Source organism: Amaranthus tricolor, chromosome 5 (genome assembly GCF_026212465.1).
Source record: "Amaranthus tricolor cultivar Red isolate AtriRed21 chromosome 5, ASM2621246v1, whole genome shotgun sequence".
NCBI classification, from domain to species: domain Eukaryota; kingdom Viridiplantae; phylum Streptophyta; class Magnoliopsida; order Caryophyllales; family Amaranthaceae; genus Amaranthus; species Amaranthus tricolor.
The window spans coordinates 29,121,464-29,144,993 of record NC_080051.1 but is presented as its reverse complement, the minus strand read 5'-3'; the positions used below and the strand labels follow the sequence as shown (position 1 = coordinate 29,144,993).

At 34.6% G+C, this 23,530-nt stretch overlaps 1 protein-coding gene across 4 annotated transcripts in view; it reads left to right on the top strand.

The window, feature by feature from the left end:
• The window catches only part of LOC130813222 (protein SHOOT GRAVITROPISM 6), a 39,910-nt gene that overhangs the window by 4,694 nt on the left and 11,686 nt on the right, over window positions 1-23,530 (top strand). The window contains exons 6-37 of one of the 4 annotated variants that reach the window (XM_057678999.1): window positions 1,286-1,376; window positions 1,473-1,568; window positions 3,980-4,058; window positions 4,142-4,205; window positions 4,903-5,006; window positions 5,236-5,341; window positions 6,429-6,518; window positions 8,701-8,778; window positions 8,979-9,046; window positions 9,130-9,229; window positions 9,326-9,481; window positions 10,720-10,809; window positions 10,920-10,985; window positions 11,225-11,323; window positions 11,478-11,552; window positions 11,878-11,937; window positions 12,598-12,687; window positions 13,128-13,249; window positions 14,182-14,311; window positions 14,409-14,488; window positions 15,255-15,390; window positions 16,355-16,436; window positions 17,903-18,048; window positions 18,150-18,230; window positions 18,308-18,408; window positions 18,872-19,110; window positions 20,865-20,974; window positions 21,083-21,211; window positions 21,300-21,374; window positions 22,362-22,495; window positions 22,586-22,658; window positions 22,767-22,898. In XM_057678999.1, the coding sequence (XP_057534982.1) occupies window positions 1,286-1,376; window positions 1,473-1,568; window positions 3,980-4,058; window positions 4,142-4,205; window positions 4,903-5,006; window positions 5,236-5,341; window positions 6,429-6,518; window positions 8,701-8,778; window positions 8,979-9,046; window positions 9,130-9,229; window positions 9,326-9,481; window positions 10,720-10,809; window positions 10,920-10,985; window positions 11,225-11,323; window positions 11,478-11,552; window positions 11,878-11,937; window positions 12,598-12,687; window positions 13,128-13,249; window positions 14,182-14,311; window positions 14,409-14,488; window positions 15,255-15,390; window positions 16,355-16,436; window positions 17,903-18,048; window positions 18,150-18,230; window positions 18,308-18,408; window positions 18,872-19,110; window positions 20,865-20,974; window positions 21,083-21,211; window positions 21,300-21,374; window positions 22,362-22,495; window positions 22,586-22,658; window positions 22,767-22,898 (3,282 nt within the window). Of the gene's footprint in view, window positions 1-1,285; window positions 1,381-1,472; window positions 1,569-3,979; window positions 4,059-4,136; window positions 4,206-4,902; window positions 5,007-5,235; window positions 5,342-6,428; window positions 6,519-8,700; window positions 8,779-8,978; window positions 9,047-9,129; window positions 9,230-9,325; window positions 9,482-10,719; window positions 10,810-10,919; window positions 10,986-11,224; window positions 11,324-11,477; window positions 11,553-11,877; window positions 11,938-12,597; window positions 12,688-13,127; window positions 13,250-14,181; window positions 14,312-14,408; window positions 14,489-15,254; window positions 15,391-16,354; window positions 16,437-17,902; window positions 18,049-18,149; window positions 18,231-18,307; window positions 18,409-18,871; window positions 19,111-20,864; window positions 20,975-21,082; window positions 21,212-21,299; window positions 21,375-22,361; window positions 22,496-22,585; window positions 22,659-22,766; window positions 22,899-23,530 lie in introns of those variants that run through there. The other 3 variants (XM_057679000.1, XM_057679001.1, XM_057679002.1) reach the window with 3 other exon arrangements.

The following is a 23,530-nucleotide window of genomic DNA, read 5'->3' as shown; positions in this document are numbered from 1 at the left end:
AACTTTTGTGCTGGTATTCTTTTTGGAGAAAAATTAGTACTTTAGGTAAACTCAAGGTGTTTGTTTTGGTGCATGTAGCTGCCCCCTGATTGGAATTAAGGTTTTGATAATTTTGTTGGTAAACTCTAAGTGTGGGGATCTCAATGGGTAACTTTGTGAACTGTGTTTTTTTTGTGTCTTGCTGGAGAAGATATGAGCTTCATTAAGCTTTGAAGTTTAAGTTTTGGCCTTTTCCTCATGGACCAAGTTCTTCGATCCAAGTGTGTTGGCTTTTGTCCTCTGAACTTTTGAAGTTTTTGCAACTTTTGTGTCGGGAAAAACAAAAGGCAATCATTGGCTTTGCTTCAGATATGAGTGATTTTATTAGAAAGAAACTGAAGACAAACCTCTCAATATCTCCTTGCAATTCTTTTTAGGGATACTCTTGTAACTAGATTCTGTTGGGTACAATCGCAAAGCTCTATGTGAATTCATTTTTGGATGTATGGAAGAAAGTAAAGGTCCTTGCTTTTCTTCTGTGTTTTAGATTTGCCTGGTCTTTTTAAAGTCATAATTGCATGTCTGATGAAATTTGCTTTCTGATGATTCCAATGAAAATTTTGCTTTGTATTAACAAATCCATTGTTAATTCTGTTGTCTTATTTTTTTCAATGCATAAAAAATAGTTCGAGTGATTAACAAGAAAGAACTGTCAGAAATGTAATTTCACTTTTTGAAGTTTTTGGGTTTTTCTATGGGCTGGCAAGTGGATATTTCAGAGTGCATTTACTCTAAAAGAGAAAGCCTAGCTTATCCTTAAAATGAAAGAATCCTCAGGAATCCATTAGCAATCCAATCTTTTATCTTTATAGAAGCATGTGAAGAGAGGTTAAAAAAATTAGCTTAACTTTTTATTTGGGTAGGATACAAGAGCTAAAAAAACACGAATAATCGAATTTGTAGATATGTGGTAGGCTAAAACATAAAGTATTTAGCATGAAAGGGTTTACGTATTTTTGTATCCCTTTAGAAAGGGTCTGTTGTGTAAATTTTATCATTGTATTCCGTGTTGCTATTTGCATCTTCTAACCTTTGTTTTTCCTGCAAATCTTACTTAGGGAACTTGTTTATCTAAATTTCATAGTTTTAATATACTTTTATATCTCTTGTTTACATGCCAAGAGTCAAGGATGTTAATTTATATTAGGTAAATGAGCTAGTAATACTCGTTTGTTGATTTGCATTTTGCACTATTAATTCTTCAATTCCTTGGGTTTTATTGCTTATCTTGATTTTTGATTTGCAGATGATGGAGGAAATTTTTATTCATCTAACGGGAGCAAGCTCTGCTCTACCAGCTATGGTTCAGATACTTGCAGACTTTTCCTCTGCTGATGGTTGGTAATTTTTATATCCCTTTTGTAATTTACTTTAAAACAATAATGTTCTTATATCTTAGATTCTTATGAACTATTTTTTAAATCTAATTCAAGCTTTGCAGTTCACACCACGTTTAAAAGCTGTACTTTCACGAGTTCTTCCCATTCTTGGAAGTGTGAGAGACGTTCATCGGCCAATTTTTGCCAATGGTATTGTCCAAATTCTAACTTGATAATGTATTGTTTGTCTGATCTGGTAAGCAAGTCTTGTGCCCTTTCCTTGTTCAGCTCTTTGCTTATGAATGATGGTGGAGCTATGGACAATACACCTGCTGAAATATAATGTGCATCTAGGGTTTCGTTTGGCCGTCGCACCTTCCATATATTGTGTCCACTTGACATTACTAATTGTGGACACATGATATGAACCGACTTGGTTAAGTCTTCAAATAATTGTTTGAATTGATATTGTTGGTGACGGAGTCCCAAGGATCATAGTGCAATAATTAGATTGCATCGTATTATAACGGATTTGAGTCCTCTTGTTTTAGGTCTAGATCTTAGTTTTATTCTCATATTCGATCCATAAACCCTTTGAAGTAAAAATTGCTTAAAATTTTTTTTTTATTGCAAATTGGTCACATAACTTGATTGAATGATTCTTTTATACTAATTTGATTACACCCCTTAGTTCAAGTAAAAGTAGATTTTTGGTGAAAATTTATAATCGTGTATTGAATATATAAAATATTCGATAAATATTTTGTGTTCCGTCATCAGTGTTCCTTCATTGACTTGATGTTGGTTATTGTAACTTTATTAGCCTTTTTATTCAAACACTTAACTTGTTTACTTACATTGGTACACATTTGTTTGATTTTAAACATGATTGTTTGATTTGAAATCTTGTTTGTTGTATTGTTTATTTTGGATCTTGGTTTGTGTTGTAACTTGTAAATTAGGAGTGTACTTGAACATTGCTTGACATATATATATATATATATATATATATATATATATATATATATATATATATATATATATATATATGTTTATTTTTCAAAAAAGGCAGAAAGGTCAAAATTTTGGAAGACTTGATCAATTTGACTATTGCATCAACACTAGTTTACCCTCATTAATGAAAAAGTGATTTGATAAATTCTATATTTATTGATTTTATATTATTGATCATATTTTTGTGTAGATTAAAAGTTGTTTTGAACCCTGTATGAATTTGGGTTAGGGTCTAATTCTTAGACCCGTTTGGATTAGGTCAAACAAAAAAATTAGGGTTTGGATTTGGGTCATATGTGACACATGACAATCTCGTAACCAAAGTTTGATACAAAACATATGAGTTGAGTCATAGATGCTTTCAATTCGAAAAGATTTTTGAATATGCAGAACCGATAGTGTTTGCATCTCAAGTTTAAATACCGTGTTTTAGATTAATTTGAAGGATATTTCATGATTTTAGACAGAAAAACTTTTGGTGTACGACAACACCACCCTCATTACTGCATCACTGCGATCATCATTGCAATCACATCTGTCACTTGCCAATAATCTATTATGGCATTCATCAAGTGGTAGAATGGTGGGGATTTTTCATTTGGGCCTAGATTGTGCATTAGAAAACACAATGGAAGTGATCCAAAACTTTTTTGGGTTTTTGGTTGTGGCAGCTTGAAGATGAATTTGCAATTTTAGTAACCTTTCTCGTGGCTTACGCACCATGACTAGATACGTTGGTAGAATTTCATTTTATAAATGTAATTCAAGATTATAACACCTTTTTTAGATGTTACTATTTTTTAGTATGAACTACTTGCTCAGTATCAATCACTTGCTACATTTCTTCTCTGCAAGCGTTCGATGTATTACTTTGATCCATATCTTTAGTTATGCGTGAGTCAAAATTATGAAAATCGAAGATTATAATTGTATACATTGATGATTCAATAGATTCCACTTGTGTGTTTTTTCTTGCATATTGGGAGAAATTATTGACAAGTTTGATAGAGGAACAATTATTACTGTGCATGTGTTGTATGTATGTAATTGTAACCAGAGGAAGTATATGTTGAATAACCTCTCTAAGTTTAGCTAATGGATCAAAGTGGCTAATGTGGTAAAATAACATGTCTTAGCGTGATATTATATCACACGTTACTTAATGGGAATTCATGGTTCGACAAGTTGAAAACCTGTTACAAATGTAAATGTGCTGTTCTTAGTTGTGGAAACGGTCATGAGGCTGTGGTTATGCGATTGTTGTACAGCCAAACATTGACCTAAAATCTTTTCTTAACACCTTAAGAATTACAATGCAGTTAGTAAAGGCTGGTAATGCAGGTTCAATAAGTTCAAAAACTCTTATGACTTGACCAATAAGGCGATACTATGCGATGTACCCTTGTTTTAACACTATGCATAGAATACGTGTAGAAGTGAACTGCTTTGTTAGACCGTGGTCCTTTACTTTCATTAATGTGATCTGTTTACACTTGAGAAAAGAATGTGATATTGTGGTTGTTTTCCAGTAAGACTTCTTTTCTGTACCTGTATATTGCATCATGCCCAAAAAGTAACTTTGCTCTAATTTAATTTGGTATTACCAGCCTTCAAGTGCTGGTGTCTGGCTACATCGCATTACACTACAGAGTTTTCCTCTCACGAAGTGCTTGATGCAGATGTCATGTAAGCTCAAATTGTTTATTCACCAGTTATTTACTTGAAATTTAGGTGATCATCTGATTGATTTGTTATTTCATGTAGTGCAGGTCATTTTTGAATTCTGCCTTTGAACTCTTCTTAAGAGTATGGACGTCTTCAAGGGACTTGAAGGTTCATGGATTAAGCCTTCCCTCACAATATTAAAAGTCATGAAATTTTATGTGCATGCTATCAAGTAGGGATGTAGTAAAAATACACTACGGAATACTTTTTTGATTGGAGCATGGATTTTAGTTGTTTAGTTGATGTAACTGATTTTCATGCATTTTTTTTATCATTGGGGTTAGATAAGTATAATGCTTTACACCATGCATAACTATTTGTTGTCTTTGAAATTGACTTCTTTAAAGTAGACATCATATTTTACCATTTTGGGCAGTCTGTTTCCTTATTCAAAAACAAAGAATTTCATTATCTAGAGCTGGAAAGTTTGCTTCTGTGATTGACCTAATTATATGTTACCAGTTGGTAAAAGACTGATATGGCGTAATATGGGCTGTTTGAGTCTGTCGTATTTCAAGGCATTCGATTTTCAGTTAAGGATAAGAAGACTCTATGGTTGATTTTCATTTCTCCGCTTTCTTTTTGTTATTTTGGGAATGGCATGTTCACCCTTTAATTCTTTAGCAAAGGCGGAGAGAATGAGAAAAAGAAGTGGGAGTTGAGGAGTTTGATCTCTAATGTTATATTGCACATTTGCACGCAAGAAACATTTCTATGATACTTTTGCTTCTAACATGTGATTAATTTGTTTCAGAACTATAGGAGTATAACATCTAAACTTCATTATTTATGGCTCTTTATTTAGGTACGAATGTCCACTGTGGATGCTCTTGGTCAGATGGTGGGTCTAATTGCTAGGCCACAATTTAAAACAGCCTTACCTCGACTTATCCCAACTATGCTGGAGCTGTAAGTGCTATATGTCCTTTTGTTAAACATGTGCAAAGGTTTAAGTTGATAACACTTATCTCTATACTTGCTTGCTTCCAATAGTGCTTCAGTGAAGTTTTGTGGAATTCTTCATTTTTAAACTGATTGATGGGACCACTAATATCTCTTTTATGTGGGAGAACATAGATTATTTGAAAGCTTCAAGATTTTTTCATAATAGGCTCCGTGGCTCCTTTTTGTTTACCAGGTATAAGAAAGATCAAGATATTGCTTATGTTGCTACATGTAGTCTGCATCATCTCCTTAATGCCTCTTTATTATCAGAGACTGGCCCTCCGATGCTTGAATTTGAGGTGAGTTCTCATCTTGTTGTGGCAGGAACTTTTTATTTGTTCCTTTTAATTGATGAGGCTGCATTCAACAGATTCAGAATGGAAACAGAAGGACAGTAATCTTAGATTCATTTAAAATAAGGATGAGAACTGTTAGGAACAAAAATGGGAATAGGCTAAAAGTATGACCTGGTTGGAGGAGAGAGGCTGCTGACTGTGGTTAGTGCTTGAGAGATCTCCCCAAACGCTCAGATGAGGTCACAAGGAGTTATAAGAGAGGCAATTTAGTGTGTCTTAATTGACTGTACGGCCACAAGCAAGGGAACTTGCTGGCAGTAATCTCAGACATTTTTATTCTTATATACACAGACATGTGATACTTATACAGTTATACCTTGTTCTTTTTGGCTGTGAAGATAGTCACAGCTGATGCATGCGATTCTTTTTGGCTTCCAGCATTATTATATGCATTGCCAATACAAATAATGGTGTGTGTTTTTTTTATAATAAGTGATTTTTATGTAAAAATTTAAACTCTGTAGGACCTTGATAGTAGCCATGCACTCCATACACCCAACTAGACTTGGAAAAAATTGATTTCATCCAAGCTCCAACAGGACTTACGGTCTTGAACTCGAATTTCAAGTTGAAAACACCCACAAAGGTAGTGGAAAGTAGATTTGATCTATAACAAACTCAAGACTATTACAACGTACGTGTAACTAACCCTGTCCTGGAACCGACTTAGTAATCTGTTTACAAGGTCTAGGTATAATGGATCTGGGTGTTGACCTCTTTTTGCTAGATGTAGATATGACTAGATCAAAGTGCCACATTTATAGTACATAGGAATTTTCTGATCTGTTGCAGAGCTGTCATGCGTCCATCTTTAATTCAGACATATAGACTGATTGATAAAGTATGCTGTTTCTTGGCAAAGTTGCAAAACCAGTTATGACTATATGTATGGTCTTAAACAAAGTTATCAAGATGTAATTAATTTTCATTGTAATCATAGGTTTGTATTATCCATCTAAAACAGGTAGTCTTGCGATGTTTCCTGATCCGATGCTTACCAAGCCCTCTGACCTTATTTTTCTGTCTGCAGGATCTTACAGTTGTCCTATCTACACTTCTTCCAGTTGTATTTGTGAACAATGACATCAAAGAACAGTCGAAATTTTCTATTGGGCTAAAGGTTCTTTCCTTCTCTTCCTATCTACACTCTGTGTTTGGCATACATGCAATTCTTCGTTCATAAATCATCCATCTCGTAGTTCCACATTCCAAAACGCATATATCCAGGTGGTCTCAACTTGCAAGATCTCCTCGATCATGATTCATACTGTATTCACAACTTTGGAGTTTGGTGTGTCTGCTGATGTGGGGAAAACTGTGTGACATTCACCAGTAGATCTCATAGTCAGATATACTATATTCATATTAGAAGCATTGGAAGCAATTGTAGTTCTTTTTTGATATTTGCTTGCTTCCTCATCAGTGTTTCCTTTGACATGTCTAGAAATTATTTGCTTGACACCTGCAAACTCATGCTCAAATTGATTGACCCTTTGTGCACTATTGGTGGTCCCAGATTCCATCTCGAGTAGATGGGTATGCTTTTTTAGTATTTAAAGTTTTCTCTTCAAATTTAATCTTATAAAGATCCTTACATGGTGTAAGATTGCGTTAACAATCGCAATCGCGAGAACGGGAGTGATGTGGTTATCGTAACGCCTAAATATCGGTTCAATCATACGATACCCCTAGATAGGCCCAAAACACAGGGTTTTTACACCTTTTTAACGCGGAAATATCGTTCTTTTGTTTTGAAAACCTTTACAATGCAGCCGATGTGTTGTGATGCGACACGACACGGCCTTGTTTTAACACTATGGTTCCTTAACCCTGATTTGGATATCCTATGCCTGTTGAGGATAGTGTGTGGTTGTGCCTGAGAAGTAGTTGATAGATGAGTGGCAGAACGGGCCTATTTCTACGCATCTTCTTGAGTCCTATAAGTCATTTGCATGGCTTTTTATGTCTCAAGGTAGAATTTGGACTTTTACTAAAGTGGCCACTAAGATGAGATATCAACTGACATGCCATTTTGTTCAATGCTCGATGGGATTGATTCAATTATTAGGGATTATAATGATGAGTCATGAGACATAAGAGGCTTTGTTGGTGAATGTTTGCTCTTTCTGGCAGAGTTTCGGGTGGAGGCGTGCAATTTGAGGGTGTAAAGCTGTGGGAATCAGGTTAGGAATTTTTTATGAGGATTTAGTTTATAGTTAAATGAAGGTGATTGTCAGTAATTTGTCCAATCATAGGTTAGGTCTGTGACTTGGATTCCAGGGGGAAACATTATCTTTGCATAATCAAGATGAGAGCTTGGTGAAACAAATCATGATCCATGAGATGCAAGGGGTAATTTTTGCCGCCCAACCCTGGTCATTCTATCCAGCATTTTGGTATCCACTAAAGCCAGGGGAAATTTAAATGAGTGGCAAAAGTTTTTGACAGTATTACATTAAACAAGCTGATACAATGGAGAAAGAGCAAAGGCCCATTGCTTGAACTTATTTTGAACTGAAATAGGGGACAAGACTCTAGAATATTTGATATTGGAGATATCTGTGAAGCCACTTGTCTCAAAGAAAGGCATCCATAATAAGGCTATATTTTTTAATGTTTTCCTTGCGCTTTTGGAGTTCATGTTATTGTTTTTCATGTATCTTTTTATTTCCTCGGCATCATCGCACAAATGTTTTTTGTCTAAGAGCTTAAAGAAGGTATAGGAATTTAGGAACCATGGGGCTAGAATGATTAAGATTTTGAAGCTGTTCAAATATCTTCAAAGAATTTTGCAACAGAAAATCATGATTGTGGGGCTAAATTTATTGATGTTTATGGATAAGAATATAATTGAGGGTATTGCAGAAGGGGTCTTTCCCACAGCACTATACAATAATGTTTGTGGTAGTCAAATGAAATAGTTACCCTTCGACATATACACACACACGCTGACACATAGATATCGAGCAAAAACTTGATGATACAACAATGGCATTGCCATTGCCATTGCCAAAGCTTTAAGCCCAACAATATGGAGACAAAAACTGATGAAAAAATGGTTAATTTTTTATGCCTTTTTTCTTCCACAGTCCGTTAATTTTCAGGTATTTATTGTTTGTCAGTTAGAAAATGATATATTTCTTATACGTTGCTGGTTTCCTCAAAACTAGAAAGGGGTGATAAGTTGCTGCTGAGCTTCGAATTTTTCTTTGTAATTTTTCTGTCCTGTCATTCGATGTAACTTGTTATGTTATGTCATCATCATCTGGTCACTAATATTGTCAAGGGTATTGATGTTGCAGACATATAATGAAGTTCAGCGTTGCTTTCTCACAGTTGGCATGGTGTACTCTGAAGATCTTTTTGTATTTCTTTTGAATGTGAGTAGTAGGAACTGTCATATGTCACAAGACTATGGAAGCAAAGATATTCAATATTTTTACTGTCAACAGTCAGTCTGTAAATTTAGCATTGGACTTAATTACATGCTAAAGCTCCCTATTGCAGCTTTGTTTGGACTTAATTGGAGTTATTTTGAAGTTCAATATGTTTATTAGCTTCTGTCGGTATTTGTCATCAGAAATGCAGATTAAAGGAAGAAGCTTTGACTTTTGGAGCACTCTATGTCTTGAAACATCTATTGCCCAGGTTACTTTTCTGCTTAGTTATGCTACACCAGATGTGAAACCAACTGTTACTTGATTTGATCTCCCTGTGATTTTTTGATGCAGGTTGTCAGAAGCTTGGCATAATTGCAGGCCGATGCTAGTTGATGTTGTAAAATCATTGCTTGATGAACAAAATTTAGGAGTTCGGAAAGCTCTTTCAGAGGTATTTTTCATTACATTTTTAGTCTTGTCTTCTGGTTCTCTTCAACATTGCAACAGCAGGAGATTTCTGTTTACTATTGGTGCTACTTGATGACAGCTAATTGTGGTAATGGCTTCACACTGTTATCTTATTGGTCCTTCGGGGGAGTTATTTGTGGAATACTTAGTACGCCATTGTGCTCTTCCAGACCAGGAAAAACATCAATCAGATTCTAGAAGTGCTTATCCTGCCTTAACATACAGGAGATTTGAGGTTTGTATTTGTTTCTGTGATTCCTAATGACTTCGGTGTTTAATCATGCTTTGTTGGAGATATGTCATGTGCATGACCTCCCATAAGCATGACCTCCAATAAGGTGATCATTAAAAGTGCATCTAGTATAGTTGTTATTGTGGGATTATTTATCTAACTAGGCATCATATTGGAGATGTTTATGTTGGCTTTTGTCCTCCTAACTCCCTTGTACATTTTATTTCCCTTCTAACTTCTGTCTCTTCTCCCTTTTCTGTGTTGCATAGAGTATGATGAATGAACCGTATTTATGCCTTGAGAGGAATTTGAAACCAAAGCAAAGCCTTTAATATCTCACTATTTTTCCCGTCCTTGTTTTTTGACACAATGTGATTCCATTAAATTAATTAATTATGAGATGTGATCTAACTGAAATACACAAAAATTTTCATTATTTTCTTGATAACTATTGCTCCTTGGCCAGTGACAGTTTTTTCAGGAAATTCCTTTCCTGTAAACACCTTCGAATTTCTTATTTCCTTAGTTGTATGTACTCGTTTTGATGCTATCAGAAATTTATTTTCAAGTTGTTGGCACAGAATGTATTAATTTTAATCTCCATCTTTGGAAGAATAAAATTTTACTAGTCATCTCTAAAAACGGATTTTTTCTTGGCAGACATGCTGTGTAATTGTAGTCTATAGATGGCATCCTTGCATATGAGATTGAGATATTGAAGCATTTCCTATAAAGTTCAGATCTTGGCATTTGTTACCACACTTTTCATCTAGTATCTTCTCACTGTTTTAGATATGGAGTAACTGATAAAATAAATAGTGGTATATTATGACTTATGAGCACAAGGGACATCATTCATGTAGACACGGAGGGCTATAGAACAAATGCTATCATGGCTTTGCCTGTTATTTGAAGTGAAGAAGCTGTCAAAGATATCTAGCTTTCTTCCCTTTTATGCCACCTCTTTGCAGAATGAACTAGCTTCCATAATTTAGTGTTCCAAATTCCAAACTGTCTTTCTCTCTTTCTCCTTTGTATGGAGGTACTAGGTTATCTTTGGTCTTACGACGTTTACACCCTAGCTCTCCCATCGATCAATAAGCTTGAGTGCCAAAGAGGGATTTCAAAGGCGTAGATCTTTCTTACGATTAATAACAAATAATATGTAAATGTTAGTTTTGGCAGCTGTTCTGGGAAAAAAGGTTTATTAATTCTAATGATACTGTTGTGGATGCTCTCAGGTGAAGATGGGAATGGTCAGTATGACAGAACTAAGATCAGTCTGTGAAAAAGGTTTACTTCTATTGACTATCACAATTCCCGAGATGGAGGTAAATTGAATTAAGTCTTACACACACACACACACCCCCCCCTCCCAGTAATGCTTTTTGGAGATTATTAATTTCCTTTGTAACTTGCATTTCATAAAATGACTCTGCAGCACATATTATGGCCTTTTCTATTGAAGATGATTGTTCCTCGGGCATATACTGGTGCAGTTGCTACGGTATTCTGTGAAGAATTTCACCTTTTTGATTGCTTTATGCATGTTTTCCATTTTTTAATCTCTTCTTTTCCTGTTTTATTAGCTTCCAAGTGTCGGAAGCTAGCCCACAATGAATAAATCTAGTTGTCAAACACTCTAGGATTACTATATCTGGGTTTCTGTTGATTCTGGTTGTCCGAATTGTCAGTTTGCTTCAGTATAGAACTTCTGTGACAAGTTTACTTTGAATTGCTCTTTAGGTTTGTAGATGCATTTCAGAATTGTGCAGGCATAGTTCTAGTAGTAGCAGCATGATGCTGAGTGAGTGTAAAGCTCGCACTGACATTCCGACTTCTGAGGTTGCTGAGTTTTCTTTTTTGCTCTTTTTTTTTGCCTTTTCCATTAAGTTATGTGAATCATGTAGTCATCTTCTCCAAAAATTGAAAAAAATTAATTAATCAAAAACCTATGTGCCTGCGCTTATGTGTAGTCTTGTTGTATTTGAACTATCAGGAACTCTTTACGCGCTTGGTTGTGCTTCTGCATGATCCTCTAGCAAGGGAGCACCGAGCTACTCATATTCTTTCTGTGAGGATTTCATGCACTTGTTTATTATTATTATTATTATTATTATTATTATTATTATTATTATTATTATTATTATTATTATTATTATTATTATTAAAAAAGCTACTATGATTTTGAAGACTGGCAACCATTCAGGTTCCAGGTTTTATTTTCTAGTAGTATTTATTTCTCGTAGGTTCATCAATAAATTTGTGCACTTCTTTCTTTTCATAAATCAAAATTGACTTTTCTTATCCACGGACCTTGGTGCCTTTTGGTACAGCCTTCAGAAGTATATACAGAGAATATAATTAATTTTTTCTGTTCTGAAAATTTTCTTTATCAGGTGCTCAATTTCCTGGGGCCTCTCTTTCCAAAGAACATAAGTTTGTTTTGGCAGGATGAGGTATACTTACTTTTAGTGACTGAATGGTTTTAGGATAGTTTGTTTTGGCAGGATGAGGTATATTGAATAGGCCTCAATAATGTGTGTGAGCTTATATATTTTTCTACACACATAAACATGGTAAAGTCATCCTTTTGATTAATTCACTTCATGCAAAACATTAAGGAGAATTTTAAATTGTTTGAGTGAGCATCATCATAATGACTGATGATCAATGAAAATGAATTTAGATGCCTCAAATACTGTCATAAAGTGTGAGCTGCAAGATTGTGGCTCGAGAAAGTTACAGACAAAATTCTTTTTTTAGAACACTCTTAGATTCTGGAATGACACACTTAATAAATACTTTTGTAGGTTGTTTGTTTAGGTGAAGATTCCCTTTCTTCTTGTTTTGCAGTTCTCGGTGTTTAATCTTTTTTGTAGTTGGTGCTTTGGAGAAAAATATTGGGCATCAATATAATACTAATAAAATGATCTAATTGATATGTTTCAAACATGTATTCCATAAATACCAGCTTTTGCTTCCGAGTCAAATGGCTGTCGACATAGTGGTTATCAATTTTAGTATTTATGATCCTCATTGATATTTTCTTTTGCAGCTTTTTCTGTAACAGTAGCTTTAGAACTTTTGACCTAGTTTATTGTCATTGTATATTCTAGATTCCAAAAATGAAAGCATATGTCAGTGATACTGAAGATTTGAAGCAGGATCCTTCATGCTGTGAAACCTGGGATGACATGATAGTTAATGTAAGTGAACTCACAGCCTCAATATTTTTCACTAGTCACTGTAGCTGCATATTTAGGGGACATTGATGTTTTAACACCTATCGACTACTTTTGAGGACATTGCTGACTTGTATTATCATTATTTGTGCGCTTTATACCCAAAGGATGTTCAAATTTGGAGTTAGTTTTCACTTTCAAGAGTAGTTAACTTGAGTAGGCTGTCTTGTCATGATTTCACCTCTCTTGGAGGATTGCATAATAGTTATCTGAAAACAATAGAAAGAATTTCTTGTCTGGTCTAGTTATCTTCCTCTTGACCATGTTGAAACATCATAGACCTTTGAAAGGAATGACTATTACAGCATTCCAGGTTCCTCATTATTTAACTGTTGTTCAGTTCAATAGAAAATAATACCCCTGGTTTCAGCAAATTGATAAATTTGTGCACTTTTACTTGGTAGTTTCTTGCAGAAACGCTGGATGTGGGTCAGGATGCTGATTGGATAATTGTTCTTGGAGATGCTTTTGCCAAACAATACGAGCTGTATACAACTGAGGACGAGCATTCTGCTCTACTACATCGGTAGAATATGCTTGTTTTATTTGAATGTGAACTCATTACCATCAGTTATTTTCAATGGATTATGGATGTTATTATATGCAAATGTTAACAACTTAATTGTTATAATCTATTCAGTTTCTTTTTTTTTTGATAAGGAAAATATATCAATAAAAAGAAAGTACACTTAAGGGACAAAATGTCCCATCCATAAAACTACTTACAAATAACCCTTAGTTCGCTTTGATAAAGATCTCCAAGAGAAACATCATTTGAAATCCAAAAGCTTTCATCCATAAAGATGCTGAAAAAATAATTTTCTTTCACATAATTTCTCCAGGCAAAAATTAGTCTCTAAAAATACGACGATTTTGTCATTTTGTTCTAACCAAATTGAGTCAAGAAACATGTATTTCAAATATTATGTACCCGAATCCATAAAATTTCACCCCCAAGAAATCACAAATATCATGTGGAGCAATCCAAAATTCCTCTTTGATGTGAAAGAGTCTATCCCACAATCCTATTGCATAATCACAGTGAAGTGATAAATTATCATTGAACTTCTAACTTTTATGGAGCATGATACACTGTTAGGGTTGGGAGCCAAATTGGGATGATGATTCTGAAGATTTGGGATGAATTCAGTTTAGTACATATCAGGTTGAAAAGGGCAGATCCATCAGAAACTTTGGGTTGAACATAATATTCTAAACCTAACCGTAAAGGATACATTTTTTAGGAGTATGAAATAATATTTTTCAAAAAATATCACAACTGTTGTCAAGTAAGAAATTCATTACAGCGAAAATATTGTTCAGTTGCTAAATTGTTAGTCTTCCCATATATAGCTGTCTATCAGAGGAGACTTTGGTTTCTTAAAACCTTTGTAAATATGTCGAACATCAAAAGCTTCAATGTTTCCTTAATAATTCTAGGTTTTTTTCTTATCACAGGTGCCTTGGTATGCTGCTTCAGAAAGTTGATGACAAAGTTTATGTTCGTGATAAAATTGACTTGATGTATAGACAGGCTAATATAGCAATTCCTAGCAATAGGCTAGGTTTAGCAAAGGGCATAGGATTGGTAGGTTTTGATATATGTCTTCTAATGTTTAGCTTACAAATACTTTCTAGCATATTTCCTTGTTTTTTTTAGTTTCTTACTCGAGATTTCCCTGCAGGTTGCAGCTTCTCACTTGGATATGGTCTTAGAAAAGCTAAAGGAAATTCTTGACAATGTCGGCCATAGCATATTTCAAAGGTTTTTCCTTGTTTTACATATAGAAGTACTACCTTGCCAACTTGATCTTAGTCTCTTACTTACATGTCTATGCAGGATGTGTGTGTTTCTTGGCGTAAAGAGAATAAAAGTAGATTTGGTTCTCTGATAAACAACCGTAATTGATGTTACTTTGTTTTCCTTTTCTTTATACTTAAATTAAAAATTTTAATTAAAAAGATAATGAAATGAACTCAGTAAGCAACAAATAACAGAAACACAGTGATAATGATGATATACCTGCTCAAAATATAAGCTTTTCCTTGAACGGGAAACCTCGTTTTAGAAGAATCCAATGTCTTTTATAATTATCTGTAAAGGGTCAAGTCCAAAAAAGTTTGCTTAAACGAGTTTTGCAAATCGATGAGGGACACAAAAGCTTGGAGTGTTATGGTGCATTCAAAGTCTCCTTTAAGTCTGAGAATGCATTGATACACAATGGCTTGGGGCGCGGTGCTTGGAAGAACAGAAGAATAAGTTTGATTGTTTTTATTAGCTTATCTGTTTCCTTGTCTTCACTGTGAAACTATGTGTTTCAACTTTGATTGTGATTTAGACTTTAGAGTTTGTCACCAAATATCTTTTTACTTTGAAATTTTAAGATGCTTACCTCGTCTTGTTACAGCTGGAAAGATATTTTTTTTAAGAAAACGTCCTTTCCTTTGCTTAAATCTTAGGTACTATATTTTTTTGTTTGATCTATATGGTGAAAAGTAATGATAAACTAACTGTATTTTGGTATTTGTAGGGTACTGGCTTTCTTCATTGATAAAGCTAGAGTTGAAGATTCAGATGATATACATGCTGGTTTGGCTTTGATGTATGGATATGCAGCAAGATATGCTCCTTCAACTGTTATTGAGGCACGGATAGATGCCCTCGTGGTATTACTTTTATCTTGAGAATCCTAATTTTATGTGTACAGAAATTCTAGCTTAGTTACTGTGTGCACTTTTTTAGTTCGTAATTCGCTCAAAATGGCCCAAAATTGACCATGTTTTGCATATTCCAATTTGCGATTTACGAGAAGATTAGGGAATCGATTGGCACTTCCCAAAACAAATTAGCCTAAGAGGTCGTGTGTGACAATACATCTTTTCATTCATCCCTATCCAATGCTATATGGTATTTCATTCAGCCACATCTACTCCGTCATTAAATTCATTTTTTGTTTCCTTTAACCTCATATGTAGCCTTGACTTTTGTAGCTCTCAATTGTACTAACAGGGGGTTGTCGTCACACATGCCTAAACCAACAGAGTCTAGTCTCTTATATCTTATGGACTATATCTGTTGCACTTGACTGTAACACCCCGGCCCCTCAGACCGCTGGTGACTACTCATAGAGACTGTAGACTGGCCCCACAAACCAACACAAGTCTTTCCAACGCACTTTGGCCTCACTCGTGCGCACCCGGGAACACTTCCCAGGAGGTCACCCATCCTAAGATTGCTCCCCACCAAGCACGCTTAACTGTGGAGTTCTCAGCAAATGGGCTCCCTAGAAAAGAAGATGCACCTTGTTGATATGAGTAGTCTATCAATCTTTTTTCAAGCTAAATCTGGGGTATTACACTGACTTCATTCGTGCAACTTATTTTCTTGTGCAGTGATGTATCAATTATATTATCTGTATAATTGAAAGCTCACTCACTTAGTATTGGTGTGAGCGCTTGAGTGCATGAATTCTAATGGCTATTTCAACACCTTAACCCTGTAGTGTATAATGGACTATAGATTTCGTCTATACTGATGAACTGAGGAAATGAGAATGAGCTGGTTGAAGGACACCTATATTCTCGTATTCATTCATTATGCATTTCTAATTTGTTCTTGTGTAACTTTCAGGGAACGAATATGCTGTCACGTCTTCTCCATGTATATCATCCTGTTGCAAAGCAGGCTGTTATCACTGCTATTGATTTACTGGGTATGTTGTGCTGAGAATTTTAATTTATATTGATTACAGCGATAAGTATTCTTAATTCTAGTCACAGGAAGAACAGTTTGTTTAAGGTTTAGGTGGATTTGCGTTCAACTGATCATCTATAATCAGTTTCTGTTAAATTCTAGATCAGCTTTTTACTTTTCTTTTCCCTTTTATGCATATTCTAAAAGTCACTCCCTCTTTTTATTCATTTTTGCCGCTTGCTTCTTCCTGGTTTAAAGTTGCAAGCTTCTGATCTTTTTTATATTCTACTCAGGTATTATGAAAAGTTTTAAAAACTTGATTGTTTTAAAATCGTTATAACAGTAAATATAACAAGATTGAGATATATATTAGTAAAAATTTGCACTCAACTTACAAAGTTTGACCTTAATTTTTGTAAAACAGCTAAATAAACATGAAGTCTTGGATGGAATTTAAACTAGGCAAGACTTAGCCAGTTAGAAAAGTTATTTTTCAGTATCTATGTTTTGGATTGCTGAGTTAACATTTTTATGTTTAAATAAATTGAAAAATCACTTAAAATAAAATTAGGGTTAAGAGGACCTCACAAAAGAGCCACTTAGAAGTTATTTGTTCCAGTTTTCATTTGATGCTCCATTAAGTCTTTTACGTAGATGGGTGCTGCTAGTATTCGCTCAAGCTCTGCTCTTTGTTGCATAAGTAGCTGCGTACTTTATGATTGTAATGACTCCCTTCCTCTAAGTTTTTGAAAAGTAAAAAATCTAAAAAAAAAGGCTTGTTGCCAGAGCTCAAGTTTAACTGTAAGCCTTTTAGCCTAGATTTCATTTGTTATCATATGTTGCTCAACTATAGTATTCCACAAGAACAACAATCCCATAGCCTTAATCATAATGTGCTCGAGCATAGTAATTGATGTATAATTTTGTGCAAGAAATCATAGTAAGGGACTAAGCGTGGGTCATCTTTGTATCAAAGTTACATGCCTTTATATTCTCATGTTAATAATGAATAGGTTCTTTTTGTATGCAATGATAAGAAATTGAGAAGTGTAATCACTTCTTTGGTTATTATTATGTTATATATAGTGTATATCTAATATTAGCCTCCCCTCCCCCTCCCCCACCAAAATATACATATATATATATATATATATATATATATATATATATATATATATATATATATATATATATATATATATATATATATATATATATATATATATATATATTATATGTACTTTGAACCTCAGAACTCAGATGTATACAAAATTTCTTTCTGATTTGAACTGCAAAAACAGCAACATGATAAATTCTGTTTTTCCTGTTATTCCATGCACGTCATTGTACATTGTGCCCTTAATATTTTACTAGAATATTGTTTTGAATTTTTATGATGCTTGCAGACAGTGAGTTATTTATGCATAACAAATTCGAAGTTTTTTAAATGTCTGTTGTGTAGCTCAGATATTGTATGTACTGCAGGTAAAGCTGTCATTCGAGCAGGAGAAAATGGTGCACCATTCCCGCTTAAAAGAAGGGATCAGTTGCTAGATTATATTTTGACTTTGATGGGTCATGACAATGATGATGAATTTATTGACACCAGTGTTGAAATTCTACGGACTCAGGTCAAGGCATCAACTTGGGACATTCACATTTGAAGTATAGCTTTTTGTTTAGTCTCTGTCTTCTCATTGTGCCTTTTTGCTTCTTTTGTTTCTTTACATAGGCTCTTGCTTTAAGTGCTTGCACTACACTAGTTTCAGTGGAGCCAAAGTTAACAATGGAAACTAGAAATTATATAATGAAGGTACTGATTTTTAGCATTTTTTGAGTCAGCGAATTTTAGTCTTCTCTGTTGGTGAATGAAATTTAAAAATGTTTCAGGCTGTCCTGGGGTTTTTCGCTTTACCTAATGAACCATCAGAGGTTGTCAATCCCCTCATAGACAATCTCATAACACTTTTGTGTGCAATTTTACTTACTAGGTAATAACTTTTTACCAGTTCAATTAAGATTTGTTGCAATCCTATTTTAAAAATTTTCGAAAAAATATTGTGGGTCATGTAATTGGAGTAAAGCTACCATAGTGCTATTTTCATTTTAGTGCATTTACTTCTCATCGACAATAGTTGGAATGTGCTCAATAGTGTTGCTGTTCCTTATATTTGTGGTTTTACAGCTAATTCAGTATTCGAGCTTTAAAAATGGTAGCTTTACTCCAAGTATATCGATTCTATAAATCTCGAAAATGCCCAATAGATTATCCAAATCCCAACTCTAACACTACGGGTATCTTGTTAATGGACCTTTTTCTCGTGAATGTAATTATCACTCTAGATTTCCTGTAGATTTGGTAAGAATTATTACCTTATTTTGTTTCTAAATTTTTTGACTCATCCTTCACTAATCACTATTAGCTTCTTATGGTCATATTATACTGTTGAACAGTGGGGAAGATGGTAGAAGTAGAGCTGAGCAGCTTTTGCATATTCTGAGACAAATTGATCCATACATTTCCTCTGCTGCTGATCATCAAAGGACAAGAGGTTGCCAGGCTGTACATGAGATGCTTATTAAATTTCATATGCTCTGTACCAGTGGACACTGTCCATTAGGCTGTCATGGAACTTGTGTACACAGCAAGCTTATTGATCGAAACTCTCATGGAAATTTCCCGAATCTTCCAAGTAAATATGCTGTTTATCATCTTCTCAACTAATTTATTTTCAACCTAATATACTTAAAAGGAAATTTTTTTATTTCAATACTAGTTACTGCTTTTGTAGAGAAGTGGTTAATGGGGTATCCCCCAAGATTATTAGAGATAAGCTCACAAGTTAGATTGGTGGCATCTTTTAGATTTCTAACATTTTTAAGACAAAAAAAAATTGTATTATCCTTTTTCCACTATAAATGATGGAGTGAAAATGTTTTCCTTAATCTTGAATTCCTCCCTCAAACTATCCCAATCCCTCTGTTACCATGAACTGTCAAAGGTCATTTGTTCACTTACACTTCCCTTTGAACTCCGTCTGCCACCACCCACCCACGTCCCTTGCACCAAATTCGGCTAAAAGACCAAGTTAGGTGTTATAGAAGGATAAGTAGTTGCACCGGTCCAACCATGATGAGAACACCTTACTTTTCTTACTAAAAGTTTTACCTCTCAATTAAGTTAAGCTTCACTCATTCCACTTGCACGGATTTTTTATGATTCTAATAACTTGCTTCACTCACGAATAAACAGCACAAAAAACCAATGTAAACTGCTAACTAACTTTGTATCAAGAAAAATTCGAACTTTGTGTTATTCTTGGCACATAAAGGCTAAAGCCCCAATTTATAAGAAAATAAATCCTACTTTGATTCTAAAACTAAATCTAATCTACTAAAAAACTTAATCTTCTAAGGACTCTAAAAGATAATATATATATATATATATATATATATATATATATATATATATAACCCAGAGATAAAATGTGAAACATACACTACGCGCACGCCTGTATCTTTGGTCAGAAAATTTTGGTCTACTTGTTTTAGCTCTAATCACTTCATTACAAGTCTGATTCTGGGCTTATGAACAGTTGTTGGAAAGTTCTCGGTCCTCTATCACATCCAACTGAACCACCTTCATCTTTGCCTTTACTTGGAAGATGAGCTATAATCACACATTAAACATGTAAATTAATGTTTTTTATAAGTAAATCCATGCACCCATGCATCATGGTTCATCCTCCTCACCCCACTGCTACCACCATCACCTATTGATCACCGCCTTTTTCAAACGTTAAAACCTGTAAAAAATTCCACACACTAGTGCCTCCTCACTACGCAACTCCACACCACTATAGAAAGAGAAATTTTCTTAACTGAAAGCCACATACCACTAATGCTCCAATCTTCTCCATTTCAATTGCCTAGAAAAGGTACAACAATCTCACTATTTCAACAAAGATATCTCAGATCTTATATCTTGAAACTTACCGTAGCAAACATAATAAATGAAGATCAAGTACGGATAGCTAAATTCAATTTCTAAGATTCATACAAAGGAGTTTTGTGATCGAGTTAGATTAATAAAGGTTGAACCTAACGACCACTTACTTTTGGCCATCTTACTTTATTGAAAAGCAGTCATGGGAGATGAAGGTTGGCAAACACTATGGTTGTAGATTAGATGGGCATCTATGGGCGTTGTAGGGTATTAGGATCTAGAACGAGTGGAGAGGAATGAGAGGTTGAGAGTTCTGGAAACAACCAACTGATGTGAGAAACTCTAGAAACTATACATGTTACTTAATTTCCTTTCTTGTTTCCTTTCATTTCATTTCTCGTTCTTGTTTCCTTTTCTTTTCTTCATGGTCCCTTACAGTTTCTTAAAGTTTCACTTTTCTGCTGCTAAACTTTAGTGCTTATGACTTGGCTCTATTGTCAGCTTCTTTTGTATTGCCTAGTCGTGAAGCATTAACTATTGGAGAGAGGGTCATTATGTATCTTCCACGTTGTGCGGATACCAATGCGGATGTCAGAAAACTCTCATCACAGGTTAGCATCTTGGTAAATCATATTTTGTGTCACGTCTATCTTTGCTCTGAAGGTCACACTTACCTGACTTATATAGCTTATTGACGAGATTTTCTGATTTTTAAACAGATCCTTGATCTCTTCTTCAGTATTGCACTTTCACTTCCAAGGCCAACAAATTCCTATTTCAATGCAAATGTTGAAATGTTTTATGGAGCCTTGTCTTCTTTGGAGGATGTTATAGCTATGCTGAAAAGTGTGAGTTTTTATTTTCATTTTTTTTCTGTTCTCTCTAACATAGCCATTTATATGATTAAACTTATATGACTTCCGAATTATTCAACAGGATGCTTCTATTGATCCTTCTGAAGTTTTTAACAGGGTTGTTTCGTCGGTCTGTACATTATTGACAAAGGATGAGGTATGTACTTGGCTATATCTTTGAACATCCCCTCACCAACTCCTCATTGTCTATGTAAAAGGATCGTGTATAAGCAAGAAGGTATAAGGTAAAGTGCTAAATGTACTAATCATTAATGAAAGTTTATAGAATAGTAGCCAATGATGTTTGGACTCCTCATTTGTTCATAGTGTAAAAAGCGATTGCGGTCACGGCGATGCGGTAATGATGATGATGTGGTTGTCGTACTATGTTAAATATTGATCTAGACCATGAAATAGCACTTGAGCTGTCCTAAAAAACGGTTTTACACTTTTACAGTGTGGGTTGTATCGTTTGCTAGAAACTAAAACCTTTACAACTCAGCCCATACAAATTTGATACGGCCTTGTTTTTGCATCAAGATTGTCAGACATGACCCAGTCACCCAACTCTTTTGCGATGCAGATTATGCATATGATCAAACTCACCTAGCAGAAAATGGGTGTGGGTCGTGGCATGATTAAATTCACTAAATGATGTTAACAATCAAAACTCCCTTTTTCATCTCTGATTGTAAAGCCTCAATTAAATATTGAGGCACTAATGAAGCAATCGTTCCTTTCAATTGTTGATCCTATTAAAGATAGGAGAAAATTTTCATAATTACAAAAGAAAAAAAAGGAAAAATTTGTTTATATCAGAAATTTGCAGTTTTTAAATTTAACTTTATTTACCTGAATTTTGAATCTCCAAATTCTTCTTTTGCATTTTTTTATTGATTTTGACGCTCCTATCATGGCCAAGCATCATAGTCAAAGAGAAAGGATGTTACTTTGTCCCACATAATTGAAATTAATTTACTTTATAATTGTTCATTACTTAACGCCATGGGTATTCTGTCTAAAGAGATGTCATGTATGTTTCATTTTCTTAATCTAATTTTAAAACAAGTTGCCTCATGTTAAAGTACGCTTTCATTTTTCAAGCTTTAAAGTGTAGCTTGATATGCTGGAATTTTACTCTCAGCTTGTTGCTGTGTTGCATGGTTGTACGACTGCAATATGTGACAAGATCAAGCAATCAGCAGAAGGTTCAATCCAAGCGGTGATTGAATTTGTGATTAAGAGGAACAGTGAGCTAAATGAATCTGATGTTTCAAGGTTTCATGACATTTGGAATCTTTAAAATTTTTTCATTGTTTTTTATGGTGTATGATGAGTTTCTTATCTCTATCATGCATGACTCTGCAGGACAACACAGTCCCTTCTCTCTGCTGTCGGTCATGTGACTGAAAAGTATTTGCGGCAGGAAACTCTAAGTGCCGTATCCTTTCTTGACTCCTTAAAAGAATTTATGCAGTTGCATAACTTGCATTGTCGTGAAATATGAAACTTCTACTATTGTGTTATGCCTTTCCTTGATTGTAGAAAGATATGTGCTCTAGCAGAACATACAAGTTCAAAAGTTGTTTTTGATGAAGTCTTGGCTACAGCGGGAAGGGATATTGTCACAAAAGACATATCTAGACTACGTGGTGGCTGGCCAATGCAAGATGCATTTTTTGTGAGTCCTTTGTGTTTTAATGGATTATTAGATCATAATTCTTGTGGTTCTTCATCAGCTTGCATTTAACCTTTAATATATCTTCATAACTAAAGTTAGTACTCGTGTAACATCACGTTTAAATAAAATATGATTGGAGTGTTTCTTCATGGAATGTCAAAGATCAACATTTGTCAGATACGGGGTGCTCATTTTTAGGGAGTTTGAGGGCTTGGCACTTGCAGCTAACCTATATACACTTGTCTTTTACCAGATTTTACCAACAAAGAGAGAAGAAATGAACCATGTCACTTTCTAATTCCTCATAACTTCTGCATTTTCTTAGTGCACAAACCTACAAAAATCCCATTAAAAGTTATTGCATATGTAAATTCTCTTCTCTGTATATAAATGTATCAAACATTATAATATGATTATCCAATTTGCTAGCTTGTTATGTTTAATTGGTCTGAATTACGCATCTTCGTTGCAATTCATATGGAGATTGTTGAACCATGGAATTATATTAGCAGTAGTATTGCTGGGTTTTTTGCAACTCTTCCTTTGTTTTCCTTTCCAGTTTTGGTGGACTCTGCATCCGACTTCAAAACCTGTCAAAAATTTGGAGTTGGCTTAACATTGGGGTTTGGGAA